This window comes from Nerophis ophidion, linkage group LG08 (assembly GCF_033978795.1).
Source record: "Nerophis ophidion isolate RoL-2023_Sa linkage group LG08, RoL_Noph_v1.0, whole genome shotgun sequence".
In the NCBI taxonomy this organism is placed as follows: Eukaryota; Metazoa; Chordata; class Actinopteri; order Syngnathiformes; family Syngnathidae; genus Nerophis; species Nerophis ophidion.
The window spans coordinates 25,290,069-25,307,748 of NC_084618.1; the positions used below are offsets into that span (position 1 = coordinate 25,290,069).

General features: G+C 34.3%; 1 protein-coding gene across 3 annotated transcripts in view; it reads left to right on the forward strand.

The window, feature by feature from the left end:
• etv4 (ETS variant transcription factor 4) overlaps nucleotides 1-17,680 on the forward strand; it is a 98,953-nt gene that overhangs the window by 79,398 nt on the left and 1,875 nt on the right. For 2 of the 3 annotated variants that reach the window (XM_061908099.1, XM_061908100.1), the window contains 5 exons: nucleotides 3,693-3,822; nucleotides 6,503-6,655; nucleotides 6,727-7,037; nucleotides 17,122-17,190; nucleotides 17,577-17,624. In XM_061908099.1, coding sequence (XP_061764083.1) covers nucleotides 3,693-3,822; nucleotides 6,503-6,655; nucleotides 6,727-7,037; nucleotides 17,122-17,190; nucleotides 17,577-17,624 — 711 coding nt within the window. Of the gene's footprint in view, nucleotides 1-3,692; nucleotides 3,823-5,165; nucleotides 5,183-6,502; nucleotides 6,656-6,726; nucleotides 7,038-17,121; nucleotides 17,191-17,576; nucleotides 17,625-17,680 lie in introns of those variants that run through there. The other variant, XM_061908101.1, reaches the window with a different exon arrangement.

A 17,680-nucleotide genomic window follows, 5' to 3' on the forward strand; every position in this document is an offset into this window, starting at 1 on the left:
TACAGGTAGAAACGCTACAGATGGCTAGAAGACGGAACAGCACTAAATGGAAGGACACAAACAATAACACGCACTTTCACTCTTTTTCAGAACAATTTGCATTATGGCCGCCAGCGAAATAAAACCCGTAAATCAGCCACATTGTTTTACAAGCCGCAGGGTTCGAAGTGTTGGAAAAAAGTAGCGGTTTTTTGGTTTGGAATTTACCTCTGCTTTGTTTTTGATAAATACATAGGCTTACTACGCTACTGTGTCTGAATGTTGCTCATTATGGTGTTTTTCAAAGTGTTGACAATATATAAATACTCGGTTGGTAGAGCGGCCGTGCCAGCAACTTGAGGGTTGCAGGTTCGATCCCCACTTCTGCCATCCTAGTCACTGCCGTTGTGTCCTTGGGCAAGACACTTTACCCACCTGCTCCCAGTGGCACCCACACTGGTTTAAATGTAAAAATTAGATATTGGGTTTCACGATGTAAAGCACTTTGAGTCACTTTGAGAAAAGCGCTGTATGAATATACTTCACTTTAATCCCACCCGCATTCGTGGCTCCGTGGCGTACAAAAGACTGAAAAGGTTCCGGCTTATAAAAACCACATTTTGATTCGGTGACGTCAAGGAACACGAATTAGGTGATCGCTTCTTTCACTTTTAGCCCTCACATACTTGTTGCTGCTGCATTTTTGTCAATGAAGTGTAGCGTGCAATTATCTGGGCCGGCCCACACACACACACACACACACACACACACACACACACACACACACACACACACACACACACACACGTACACACACGCGTGCAGACAGACAGACATGAATGAATGCGCCCCTCCCCCGGCTGGAAGTGCACAGCTGCTGCTGTTTACCATGTCGGGACCAGAAAAACATCCTGTACAGTTCTCTGGCTGCAAATCTCCCCTCACATAATAAACAGGGACCATCGGCACAGCTTGAAGCCCCACTTTGGATGTTTTCTTTCAGAGGGAGGGGGCTCCCAATCTGAAAGTCCCGCCAATCCAGTTTTTGATTGGCAGTGACTGTAGTTCCCCCTCATGCAAACAGAAGAGAATGGGCACGCAGGTGTGACCTTGGTCTGGTTGGGCCCTTGTTGTGTCTGGGGGGGAAAAAGTGAGCGAGGACACTTTAGTGTGGAATGCCAGCGTGTGTTCTCGGTGTTTGTGTACGCAAGCGCACCCTGAAAGCCTTTTGTTGGCGCGCGCACAACAACGTGCTCGTCACACCTGAGCCTGAAGGAACCTTTCCACACTTGGGTGTTTGTTTCAAGTAGGAAAGTTTTTTTGTATTTTTTTTACGTGCCGATACCAAGCATCCATGAGTAAGATTGGTACCAGGGAGACTGCACTTTTTATCCTACACAATCCTTATGTAAGACATCAACATATTTTTTTTTTATACGACAAGTACGAGTTGGCTAACAATGCTGTAACTATTCCGTCCGTAAAGCTTTCTAAAAAAAAACATCCAAAAAGCGTCAACAATGCCCCGTTTACATGACCTGTATGGTGGTAGCAATATTAATATAATGCTAACAAAGACACAACTATTTTTAGCAGCGCTGTGATCACAGAGAGCTAACGAGCTAATGTTGCTATATTGACATACTGAGCTGCTGCATCGCCTCTGAGTTGGTGAAAGTTAATCCAAGATCAGCTTTGTTTGAACTTTGACTCAGGGGGCCGCATTGGACTAAAATAAAAAAAATATTGCTGCATTACTGTTACATTATTGCTGTATTATTGTTAATTATTGCTGTATTATTGTTGGTCTGCTGCATTATTGCTACATTATTGTTACATTATTGTTAAATTATTGCTGCATTATTGCTACATTATTGTTCCATTATTGCTGCATTATTGCTACATTATTGCTGCATTATTTTTACATAATTGCTTTATTACTGTTACATTACTGCTGCATTATTATTACATTATTGCTGCAGTATTGTTCTATTATTGCTGCATTATTGTTACATTATTGTTACATTATTGCTGCATTACTGTGACAATCATTGGCACTTTAACTTAACATTGTTGCTGTATTATTGCTACGTTATTTCTGCATTATTGCTGCATTTTTGTTACATTATTGCTGCATTACTGTTACATTATTGCTGAATTATTGCTACATTATTGTTGCATTATTGCTACATTAATGCTGCATTATTCTTACATTATTGCTGCATTTATGTTACATTATTTCTGTGTTACTATTGCATTATTGCTGCAATATTGTTACATAATTGCTTTATTACTGTTACATTATTGCTGCATTATTGTTACATTATTGCTGCATTATTGCTACATTATTGTTACATTTTTCCTAACTTATTGCTACATTATTGCTGCATTATTGCTACATTATTGTTACATTATTGCTGTATTACTTTTGCAATGTTGCTGCATTATTGTTACATTATTGCTTTATGACTGTTGCATTATTGCTGCATTATGGTTACATTGCTGCATTATTGCTGCATTATTGTTACATTATTGCTGCATTACTATTACATTATTGCTGTATTATTGCTGCATTATTGCTACATTATTATTACATTATTCCAACCTTATTGCTGCATTGTTGCTGCATTATTGTTACATTATTGCTGTATTACTGTTGCATTATTGTTACATTATTGTTGTATTAATGTTACATTATTGCTACATTATGTTACATTATTGCTGTTTCATTGTTACATTATTGCTGCATTATTGCTACATTGTTACATTATTCCAACCTTATTGCTACGTTATTGCTGCATTATTGCTACGTTTTTGCTACATTATTGCTGCATATTGCTACATTATTGCTGCATTATGGCTACATTATTGCTACGTTATTGCTGTATTATTGCTACATTATTGCAGCAAATATTACATTATTGCTGCTTTACTACTGCAATTTTGCTACATTTTTGCTGCGTTATTGTTACATTATTGCTGCAATTTTTCAAAATGTTTGCTGCATTATTAATACAACATTGCTGAATTATTGGCACATTATTGCTACGGTATTGCTGCGTAATTGCTACCTTATTGCTGCATTATTCCTGCATTATTGCTACGTTATTGCAACATTATTGCTGCAATATTGTTACAATATGGCTACATTATTGTTGCATTATTGCTGCATTATTGCTAAGTTATTGCTGCATTATTGTTACAGTATTGCTGCATTATTGCTGCAATTTTGCTACATTATTGCTGCTTTATTGCTACATAATTGTGGCAATTTTGCTGCATTGTAGCTACGTTATTGTTGTGTAATTGCAGCATTCTTGTTGCATTATTGCTGCATTATTGCTGTGTTATTGTTACATTATTGATGTAGTGATATTGTGAAATGTTAGCTCTGTTTGATGGCACAAACTCTGAAATATTCCCAACACCTTTGACAATAGTCTCCCGTATTCTTTGGGCCCTTTGCTCTCCTTCTCCCTCTTCTATGAGCCAACTCTCTTGCCACACTGGATTTGATCAATTAGTATTAATTAAACTAATAACTGGCAAACCAAATACAAATGGAAGCTAATCAAATTGATTGATGGGTGTCTATCTGTGTTGGCCCTGTGATGAGGTAGCGACTTGTCCCTCCAGAATGCGACCCGTGAGGGACAAGCGGTAGGAAATGGATGCAGCTGTAATCAGCTGTGTTGTTTCTTTGTGTGTTCCAGCGGTGGCCTTCCACAGCCCCCCCGTCACCATCAAGAAGGAGCCGCAGAGCCCGGGCTCGGACCCCAGCCAGTCATGTAGCCACAAGCAGACCTTCAGCTTCCCCGGTGGGGAGCAGTGCCTTTATGCCAGGTACACATGCTAACATGCTAACTCAGGGGAGCAGGGCCTTTATGCCAGGTACACATGCTAACATGCTAACTCAGGGGAGCAGGGCCTTTACGCCAGGTACACATGCTAACTTGCTAACTCAGTGCCTTTACGCCAAGTACACATGCTAACATGCTAACTCAGGGGTGCAGTCCCTTTACGCCAGGTACACATGCTAACTTGCTAACTCAGGGGAGCAGTGCCTTTACGCCAGGTACACATGCTAACATGCTAACTCAGGGGAGCAGTGCCTTTACGCCAGGTACACATGCTAACTTGCTAACTCAGGGGAGCAGTGCCTTTACGCCAGGTACACATGCTAACTTGCTAACTCAGGGGAGCAGTCCCTTTACGCCAGGTACACATGCTAACTTGCTAACTCAGGGGAGCAGTCCCTTAATGCCAGGTACACATGCTAACTTGCTAACTCAGTGCCATTACGCCAGGTACACATGCTAACTTGCTAACTCAGGGGAGCAGTGCCTTTATGCCAGGTACACATGCTAACTTGCTAACTCAGGGGAGCAGTGCCTTTATGCCAGGTACACATGCTAACATGCTAACTCAGGGATGCAGTCCCTTTACGCCAGGTACACATGCTAACTTGCTAACTCAGGGGAGCAGTGCCTTTACGCCAGGTACACATGCTAACATGCTAACTCAGGGGAGCAGTGCCTTTACGCCAGGTACACATGCTAACTTGCTAACTCAGGGGAGCAGTCCCTTTACGGCAGGTACACATGCTAACTTGCTAACTCAGGGGAGCAGTCCCTTAATGCCAGGTACACATGCTAACTTGCTAACTCAGTGCCATTACGCCAGGTACACATGCTAACTTGCTAACTCAGGGGAGCAGTGCCTTTATGCCAGGTACACATGCTAACTTGCTAACTCAGGGGAGCAGTGCCTTTATGCCAGGTACACATGCTAACATGCTAACTCAGGGGTGCAGTCCCTTTACGCCAGGTACACATGCTAACTTGCTAACTCAGGGGAGCAGTGCCTTTACGCCAGGTACACATGCTAACATGCTAACTCAGGGGAGCAGTGCCTTTATGCCAGGTACACATGCTAACTTGCTAACTCAGGGGAGCAGTGCCTTTACGCCAGGTACACATGCTAACTTGCTAACTCAGGGGAGCAGTCCCTTTACGCCAGGTACACATGCTAACTTGCTAACTCAGGGGAGCAGTCCCTTAATGCCAGGTACACATGCTAACTTGCTAACTCAGTGCCATTACGCCAGGTACACATGCTAACTTGCTAACTCAGGGGAGCAATGCCTTTATGCCAGGTACACATGCTAACTTGCTAACTCAGGGGAGCAGTGCCTTTATGCCAGGTACACATGCTAACTTGCTAACTCAGTGCCTTTACGCCAGGTACACATGCTAACTTGCTAACTCAGCATTCATGCTGTGCTGCTTCACTGTCTGTGGATTATGACTTGCAACTTGTCTTGTTGCTCATCACCTTAGGCCACGCCCTCTTTTCTTGCTGACGTCCAATAAGCAGCCACCTTTTTACACAGCATTATTATGAAGTGTACACTATTTCAATGTCGTCATTGTCCCTCCTTTCCTACTCACTACTTTCCTTTTACACTTCCTTCCTTCCCTCCCTTTCCTCTTTCCTTTTCTACTTCCTTCCTTCTTTTCTTCCTCGCATCTTCTCCCTTTCCTACCTCCTTCCCTCCCTTCATTTCATACTTCCTTCCCTTCTTTTGACCTTATGTCTCCTCCCTCCATCCTTTCCTACTTTTTCTTTTTTCTTTCCTGTTTCCTTTCCTCCCTCTTACCTTCCCACCTACTTCCTTCTTTTGTACTTTCTTCCATCCTCCTTCCTTCCCTTCTTCCCTTCTAATTTCCCTCCTTTTTCTACTTCCGTCCCTCCTTTCCTACTTTCTTCCCCCCAAAATCCTCCCTTCCTCCCTCCCTCCTTCCTTTCCTATTTCCTTCCCTCCCTTTCTACTTCCTTCTTTTCTTCCTCCAATCTTCCCCGTTTCCAAACTCCTTCTCTCCCTTAATTTCCTACTTCCTTCCCTTCGTTTGACCTTCCGTTTCCTCCCTTCATCCTTTCCTACTTTCTTCCTTCTTGTTTCCTTTCCTCTCTCTTACCTTCCCACCTACTTCCTTCTTTTCTACTTTCTTCCATCCTCCTTCATCCCTTTCCTACCTCCTTCCCTCCCTTAATTTCCTTCCCTTCTTTTGACCGACCGTTTCCTCCCTCCACCCTTTCCTACTATCTTTCTTCCTTCCCTTCCTCTCCCCCTTACCTTCCCACCTACTTCCTTCTTTCCTTCTCTTTTTCTTCCTTTTCCTACTTCCGTTCTTCCTTTCCTACTTTCTTCCCCCTAAATCCTCCTTTCCTCCCTCCCTTCTTCCTTCCTTTCCCATTTCCTTCCCTCTTTTTCTACTTCCTTCCTTCTTCCCATCTTCTCCCTTTCCTCCCTCCCTTAATTTCCTTCCTTTTTTTGACTGACCGTTTCCTCCCTCCAACCTTTCCTACTATCTTTCTTCCTTCCCACCTACTTCCATCCCATTTCATTCCTTTTTCTACTTTCATCCCTCCTTTCCTACTTTCTTCCCCCCTAAATCCTCCTTTCCTCCCTCCCTTCCTACTTCCTTCCCTCCTTCCACCCTACTTCCGACTCCCCCCGCAGTGCCTATGAGCAAAAGAGGGCAGCAGGGGGCGCCAAGGGTTGCCAGATGTCGCCCATGCAGCAGCAGCATTATTCCCCCAAAGGAGTGGGCGGCGGCTACATGACCTCCGCCTCCCAGCCGCTGCCTAGCAACACGTACCCCCTCAATGCCAGGTGACTGTCTGACCTTTGACCCCGTGACCTTGACCCCGTGGAACAAAGTCGAGAATGTTTGTCGCCCGCAGATATCAGGGCCCCTCAGGAGACCCCATGTGCCCCCAGTTCCCCGGCTTCCAGCGAATGTCCTCCGCACCGGCGGGCCACGGCGGAGGGGGCGGGGCCGGCGGAGGGGGCGGGGCCTACCAGCGGCAGCACTCGGAGCCGTGCGTGGCGTACGCGCAGCAGACGTTCAAGCGAGAGTACGTGGACCCGTCGTACGAGCGGGCGGCGCACCTGGCAACGCAGGCGGGACAACATGGCCGCTGTCACACGCACAGGTTCCCCCCCGCCCACATGATGGTGAAGCAGGAGCCCACAGACTACAACTACGACACAGGTGACACCTCACTACAAGACCTGTAGAGAAGATGTTCAGAACATAGCACGACAAAATGTTCCTCTCATTTTTAGCATCAACGTTTTCTTCTTTTATTTTCCTTCACTTGCTTTCCTCCTTCTTCCCCTTTCTTACTTCCCTTTTTTACTTCTTTCATACATTTTCCTTTCCAACTTCCTCCCATTTTTACTTCCTTCCCTCTATATTTCCTTCCTTCCTTTCCTCCTTCTCTCCCTTTCTTACTTCCCTTCCTACTTCCTCCCATTTTTATTTCCTTCCTTCCTTTCCTCCTCCTCTCCCTTTCTTACTTCCCTTCCTACTTCCTCCCATTTTTATTTCCTTACATATTTCCTTCCTTCCTTTCCTCCTTCTCTCCCTTTCTTACTTCCCTTTTTTACTTCTTTCCCTACATTTTCTTTTCCTACTTCCTCCCATTTTTACTTCCTTCCCTTCCTTTCATATTTCCTTCCTGCCTTTCCTCCATCTCTCCCTTTCCTACTTCCTTCCCTCTACTTTTTCCTTTTCGACTTCCTTCCTTTTTTACTTCCTACTATCCTTCTCTTGTTCCCTACTTACTCCCTTTTTTACTTCCTTCCCTACTTCCTTCCATCCTTTCCTACTTTCTTCCTTTTCTCTTTTTTATTTTCCTTCCCTACTTCCTTCCTTTTTTACTTCTTGCTGTCCTTCTCTTATTCCCTACTCCTTCCCTTTCTTACTTCTCTCCTTCCCTATACTTACTCCCTTTTTTACTTCCTTCCTTTCCTCCTTCTCTCCTTTCCTTTCTACTTTTTGTCCTTCCTTTTTTACTTCCTACTGTCCTTCCCTATACTTCCTCCTTTCCCTCTTCTTTTCTACTTTCATCCTTCCATACTTGCTTATTTTTTCCCTTCCCTTCTTCCTTTGTACATCCCAACTTCCTCCTTTTTCTCCCTTCCCTTTTACTTCCTCCATTTTGTACTTCATTCCTTTCCTATTTATATCCCTTCCTCCCTTCTTTCCATCCTTTCTCTTCCCCTTTTTTCTGCTTCCTTCTCACTTTTCCCTACTTCACTCCTCTCATCCTTTCTTCCGTAGAGAGAGATTTCAAGAATCAAAAAAGTTTGAGGTCAGAAGAAAGTTGAGAATCTCTTGAGAATTTCTTCTTGGTTTCAAGTTTCTTTTTTTCCAAGTCATGATGGAATCATGACTGCAGACAAAGGAACTTGAAACTATCTATGTGTACGCGAGAGAGAGTGTGTGTGTGCGTGCGTGTGTGTGTGTTCTAACACTAACACAGAAATAAGCTTGCTTATTGCTTTTCTAAATCAAAAAAACTCAACAACTATAAATCAAGTGTTGTTCAAAAACCAAAAGTGATTGAAAAGTAAATGCAATGTTTCAATTTAAATCGTTCCAAAAGCTAAACTGATATAAATCAAATATTATTAATGTAGCCTGTAATTGTTTCTTCCTACTCTTTTTTTGGACATGTTGGAAAGAACATGAAAACATGTCTTCCATTACTTTGAAAGTATATAGAAGTGTAACTGTGTGTGTGTGTGTGTGTGTGTGTGTGTGTGTGTGTGTGTGTGTGTGTGTGTGTGTGTGTGTGTGTGTGTGTGTGTGTGTGTGTATCAAATGGATGAAAATACATACAAATATATACATACACATATATACAAGTGTATATATTTACATATGTCATGTATGTTTATATATAGATGTATATATATACACATATGTTTATATATACATATATAGACTTGTATGTATAGACATATGTAAATATACAGTACATATGTGTGTGAATATACACACACGTATGTATATACATGTGTGTATGTATATATGTGTGTGTATACTTCTGTGTGTATATATATTTATGTATACACACATGTTTATTTACATTTGTCTATATATACACCTATATGTATATATACATATGTGTAAATAAATACACTTATATGTGTATATATACACAAATATAGACATATGTATATATACATGTGTGTGTGTGTATATAGACATATGTAAATATACACACGTGTACATATACACACGTGTGTATGTATATGTATATATATATATTGTACATACACACACAAATGTGTACATATATACACACGTATATGTTGTTCCTGCAATATTCCTCCCATATATATATATATATATATATATATATATATGCATATATATACATACATGTGTGTATGTATACACATATTGTTATATATGCATGTGTATATATACACACACATATATATATACATGTATATGTATTTACATATATATGTATATATAAACACATGTGTATATATATGTATAAACATATATTGGTACACACATATGCATATACACATACGTATGTATATACATGTGTTTGTATCTATATACATACATATGCGCATACATGTATGTGTATACATGTAAATGTATACATACATGTATATGTGTATATATATACATTTATATGTATATACACATACCCATTTGTATATACGTATACATGTGTATAAATACACACATATATATGAATGTATATATACACACATATATGTATATATATATATGTATAAACATATATTGGTATACACATATGCATATACATATGTATATACATATGTGTTTGTATGTGTGTATATATATATATATATATACGTATGTGCATACATACATACATGTATATGTACACGTATACATGTAAATGTACATATACATGTATATATACGTATACATGTATATATATATACATGTATATGTGTATCTATACATGTACAGTATATGTATATATACATACACCATCCATCCATCCATCCATCATCTTCCGCTTATCCGAGGTCGGGTCGCGGGGGCAGCAGCCTAAGCAGGGAAGCCCAGACTTCCCTATCTCCAGCCACTTCGTCTAGCTCTTCCCGGGGGATCCCGAGGCGTTCCCAGGCCAGCCGGGAGACATAGTCTTCCCAACGTGTCCTGGGTCTTCCCCGTGGCCTCCTACCGGTTGGACGTGCCCTAAACACATCCCTAGGGAGGCGTTCGGGTGGCATCCTGACCAGATGCCCGAACCACCTCATCTGGCTCCTCTCGATGTGGAGGAGCAGCGGCTTTATATGAAGTATGTATATATATATATACATACACATGTATAAATAAACATACATGTGTAAATATATATATATACATATATGTATATACATATATGTATATGTATGTATATACACATGTATACGTATGTATAAACACATGTATACGTATATATACATGTATATGCTTATCTATACACATGAATATGTGTATATATATATATATATATATATATATGTACATATACATGTATGTTTATATAAACATGTATGTGTTTATATACATATGCATGTATACATACATATACATGTATACATACATATACATGTATACATATACATGTATACATATATATATGTATCTGTATATATGCACATGTACACATGTGTATTTGTATATATCTATATACATGTATATGTATATTCATGTATATGTACATGTGTATATATACATACACATGCATATGTGTATATATTTATATACATGTATATGTATATTCATGTTAATGTACATGTAAAAAGATAAACATACATGTATATGTATGTATTTGTATATATATATATACATACATATACATGTACTTGTATATACATGTTCATGTATATACATATTCATGTATATACATGTTTACATATACATATGTATACATATACATGTATACATATACATGTATATACATATTCATGTGTATACATGTTTACGTATACATATTTATACATATACATGTGTATATATACATGTATATATACACATGAATATATGTGTGTATATATAGACGTATATGTATATTCATGTATATATAATGGACATATACTTGTATGTATATATACACGTGTGTATATTCATATGTATTCATACACACACACATATATACATGTATGTATATATAAACACATATGTATACATACATACATATGTGTATACATATGTGTATACATATAAATGTATACACATGTGTATACATATAAATGTATACACATATTTATACATGTGTGTGTATATATACATGTATATACATACATGTATATATACATATATATGTGTATGTATATACATGTATAAGTATATATACATATATACATGCATATGTGTACATATATTAACATATATATATATGTATATGACGTATATGTGTATATATATAATCAGGAGATTTCTGATGATTGAGGTAACCCCTCATGAAACAGTTCTGTAGAGATGAAGTAGTTTTGTGATTTTCCCCACACATACATACAGGGAAATATGTATATACATATACCTGTATATGTATATACATGTATATGTATATACATGTATATGTATGTAATGTACATGTATATACATGTATATATATATATATATACACGTGTGTGTAAATATATACATACACGTGTGTATATACATATGTATTTATACATATATATATACATGTATGCATATACACATATGTATGGATATGTATACATGTGTATACAGACATATATATTTATATACATATATAATATATATATAAATATATGTATGTACGTGTACATATGTATATACATATGTATATGTATGTATATAGGGACGGCGTGGCCGTGCGCAACCCGAGGGTCACTGGTTCAAATCCCACCTAGAACCAACCTCGTCACGTCCGTTGTGTCCTGAGCAAGACACTTCACCCTTGCTCCTGATGGGTGCTGGTTGGCGCCTTGCATGGCAGCTCCCTCCATCAGTGTGTGAATGTGTGTGTGAATGGGTAAATGTGGAAGTAGTGTCAAAGCGCTTTGAGTACCTTGAAGGTAGAAAAGCGCTATACAAGTACAACCCATTTATTTATTTATTTATATCTGTATATATAAATTACATGTATATGTATGTATATATATATATATGCATACATGTGTATAAATACGTATACATGTACAAATGTATATTTACATACATATATATGTGTATATATGCATATACAAATATATGTATATATTCATATGCATGTGTATATATACATGTTTATGTATATATTTACATGCATATGGAATACATGTGTATATATTTGTATATATACACATATGTATATGTACACATTTATCTGTATACATACACAAGTTTGTATATATATACATGTGTATATATATATATATACATACACTTGTATGTATAAATATACACATATACATGTATGTATGTATACATGTATATGTATATATACATACATATTTATGTATATACATGTATATGTGCATACAGACATATGGGGGGTTGCCCACATATGTCACCGACATCCCACTGGGTGTGAGTTTTCCTTGCCCTTATGTGGGCCTACCGGGGATGTCGTAGTGGTTTATTTTGTGGTTTGTGCAGCCCTTTGAGACACTAGTGATTTAAGGCTATATAAATGAACATTGATTGATTGATATGTGTGTATATATGTATATACATATATAAACAAATGTATATATGTGTATACATATGTATGTATATACTGTATATAAATACACAAATACATACATATTGTGCTGAAAATGTTAATTTTCCTGAAGGAACTCTCCTGATGGAATACATGTGTATATATATATGCATATGTACACATATGTATATATACATATGTATGTATGTCTATATATATATATATATATATATATATATATATATATATATATATATATATGTGTGTGTGTGTGTTTATATGTGTATATCAGTATATGCCGGTAGTCACCCGTATGTATGTGCATATACATATATATGTATATATGCGTAAATATAATATATATGTATATAAATATGCGTATAACTAATATATATACATATATGTATCTATACATATATATGTATATTTACATAAAAATGTATACAAACATACTTATATATGTGTATATACACGTGTGTGTATATATACACATATAAGTGTATGTATACATACACATATGTATATATACAGATATATGTATATATACACATATATGTGTATATGTATATATATGCGTATATATAATACATATACATATTTGTATATAAATATGCGTATGTATAATATATATACACATATATGTGTATATATACATATATATGTATATTTTCATATAAATGTATACAAAAATATACTTATATATGTATATTTACACATGTGAATGTATATGTATAAATACATGTATATATACGTATACATGTACACATATACATATATGCATGTGTATATTGTTAATATAAACATATATGTATACATCTATATATTTGTACATATATACAAATATATACATACACATATGTGTATGTATACATAAATGCATATGTGTATATATACACATTTATATATGCATATATACATGTGAATATATACTCATATATAAATAAATATGTATACATACTTATATACATTTATATACTTGTATATATACATATATACTCACATATATGAACTTATATGAGTATATATGTATACATGTATGTATGTAAATATATTTATACATGTATGTATCTATGTACATATATATGTTTATATAGACATATGTATATGTGCATTTTTACATATATGTATGTATATATACACACATATGTTTGTGTATATGTACATATACATATATGTATTTATATATACACACACATATGTGTGTATGTATATATACATATATATATATATACATACACACATGTGTGTGTATATATACATATGTATGTATGTATATATATACATTTATGTACCTGTGTATATATACATATGTATTTATATACATACATACATACAAATATTTTATATATATATATATATATATATATATATACATATTTATATATACGTATGTGTATATATGTATATATATATTTATATACGTATGTGTATATATGCACATATAAACATATTTATATGTATATACACACATATAGATACATGTGTATATATGCACATATATACATACATACACACATATATGTGTGTGTATATATACATATGTATGTATATATACATTTATGTACCTGTGTATATATACATATGTATTTATATACATTTATGTACCTGTGTATATATACATATGTATTTATATACATACATACATACAAATATTATATATATATATATATATATGTATGTGTATATATGCACATATATACATATTTATATGTATATATACACATAGATACATGTGTATATATGCACATATTGATATATATATACACACATGTATATATATACACATATGTACATGTATATACATATATACATATTCACATGTATATGCATATATATGTGTATATAAACATATGTATATACATGTATACGTATATATAAACATATATATACACATATATGTGTATATATATGTATAAACATATATTGGTATACATATATGCATATACACATATACATATGTAAATACATGTTTGTATGTATATACATACATACATGTATATGTAAACGTATACATGTAAATATATATAAACATATATGTGTATATATACATGTATATATACGTATACATACGTATACTTGTATATGTGTTTATATACACATGTATGTTTATATAAACATGTGTATGTATATATACATATACATGTATATATATACGTATACATGTATATACGTATGCTTATATATACACATGTACGTTTATATATACATGTGCACGTATATATACATGTGTATGTATATATACATGTATAGATATACACATATACGTGTATATGTATATATATACATGTATACAAATATATACATGTATACGTGTATAAATATACATATACATGTATATATACATACATGTATACGTATGTATATACACATGTATACGTATGTATATACACATGTATACGCATATGTATACATATGAATGTGTATATATATACACACATCTATATGTATATTCATGTATGTGTACATGTATATATCTACACATGTATATGTTTATATATACACACATGTACATGTGTATATATTCATATGTTCATATATGCATACACATATATATATATATATATATATACACATACATACCCATGTATGTAGGTGTATATATATAACAATATGTAACAATATACACATGTATATGTGTATACATCTATATACATGTATATGTATATTCATGTATATGTACGTGTATGTATATACACATATACATGTGTATATATACATAAACATGTGTATATATGTATAAATGTATATGTATGTATACATAAATGTATGTGTATATATACATACATGTATATGAATATATACACATACATGTATATGTGAATATATATACATACATGTATAAGTACATACATATACATGTGTATACATGAACATGTATATACATGTATAAACCTATGCATGTATACGTATATAGATATACATGTATAAACCTACACCTGTACACGTATACATGTATACATGTATATACATGTGTATATATGTATATGCATGTATATACATATACATTTATATACATGTTTATACATATACATGTATATACATATAAATGTATACACATGTATATACATATTCATGTATATACATGTATATGTATGTACATTTATATACTTGCTCATGTATATATGTATACATATACATGTATCTGTATACATATACATGTATACGTACATATACATGTGTATATATGTTTATATATGCACGTGCATATATGTATGTATATATAGATGTATATATACATATATGTATATATAAACTTATATGTGTGTATATACATATGCATACATATATGTATTCATACATATGTATATACATGTATGTATATATATGTACATACATGTTTATATGCATATGTATGTATACATACATACATACATATGTATGTATATACATATATATGTGTATACATAAACATGTATTCACGTATATATACATGTATGTATATACATTTGTATATATGTACATGTATATACATACATGTATATATACATGTGTGTGTATATAAATTATTGTATACGTACATATACATGTATATATATACACATGTATATACATATACATGTACATACATATTCATGTATATACATGTATATGTATGTACATGTATATACTTACTCATGTATATACATGTATCTGTATACATATGTACATATACATGTGTATATATGTCTACATATACACACATGTATATGTGTGTATATATAGATGTATATATATATATGTATTCATACATTTATATATACATACATATGTATGTTTATATTCATATGTATGTATACATTTATACGTATGTAGAAATACATACACATGTATGTATATATATGTGTATACATAAACATGTATACACGTATATATACATGTATGTATATACATGTTTATATATGTACATGTATATACATACATGTATATATACATATGTGTGTATATAAATTATTGTATACGTACATATTCATGTATATGTATGTATGCATGTATATGTGTAAATATATACATGTATATATACATATTGTGCTGAAAATGTTAATTTTCCTGAAGGAACTCTCCTGAAGGAATAAATATAGTACTATACATCTATCTATATGTATGTATATATATATACATGTATATACATGTGTATATATGTACACACATGTCTATAAACATATATATGTATATACATATGTATACATGTATATGTATGTAAATATGTATATATACTTATATGTGTATATATATGCATACATGTGTATATATAAACATATGTACATACATATGTATGCATGTATATGTGTGTTTATATACATGTATGTATATATAAACATTTGTGTATATGTATACATGGATGTATGTGTATATACAGACATCTATATATGTGCGTATATACATTTATATATACATATGTATACATGTATACATATGCATACTTACGTATGTATACATATACATACATATGTATGTATATGTATATACATACATGTATTTATATATATGAATACATATGACTACATATGTTTACATATACATGTATATATGTATGTGTATATGTATATATATATATATACAAATATACATGTGTATGTATACATATAATTTGCATGTAATATTGGTGTTGAAGTATTCAAAGTGTGCACATGGAAGTACTTGTACTGAGTGACAAAACATGTTTTTCTTACCCAGATGTTTCCGGATGTTCTTCCATGTATCAGCACAGCGAGGCCTACCCTGCCCCTCAGCAAGGCAGCGAAGGTAACGCTTGCACCTTTTCCTGTCTGACAAATACACCATATGGTGGCTCTTTTTAAACTAGCAGAGTTGAATGGAGTTTGAAACCCTTTCACATTGCCAGCCTTCTACTAAACACTAAGTGTCATTTGAGTTTACACGACTAAAAATGAAGTACACACTGTTAGGAGACTGACGAGCAAACCTGTTAAAGAAAATCGGCACCATCAAGTAAACACCTTTGAAAGGAATCTAATGAATCAATTTAACAATCAAGTTCTCAATGTTTCTTTCCTGTACCTAAAATGAAAGCATACAAGTACATAATGAGGTGCTGCTGTATTGTTACCTTCTGATATAAATATTACCATTATTGTCCATCATTAAGTGACACACCTGTGATCCTCTAGGTTACCTGTTTGAAAACGACTCCCGTGTGGTTCCAGACAAGGTGGAAGGTGAGCACACAGGCGATACAGGATGATGATAAGGATAGCCCATCGTGTACAGTGAC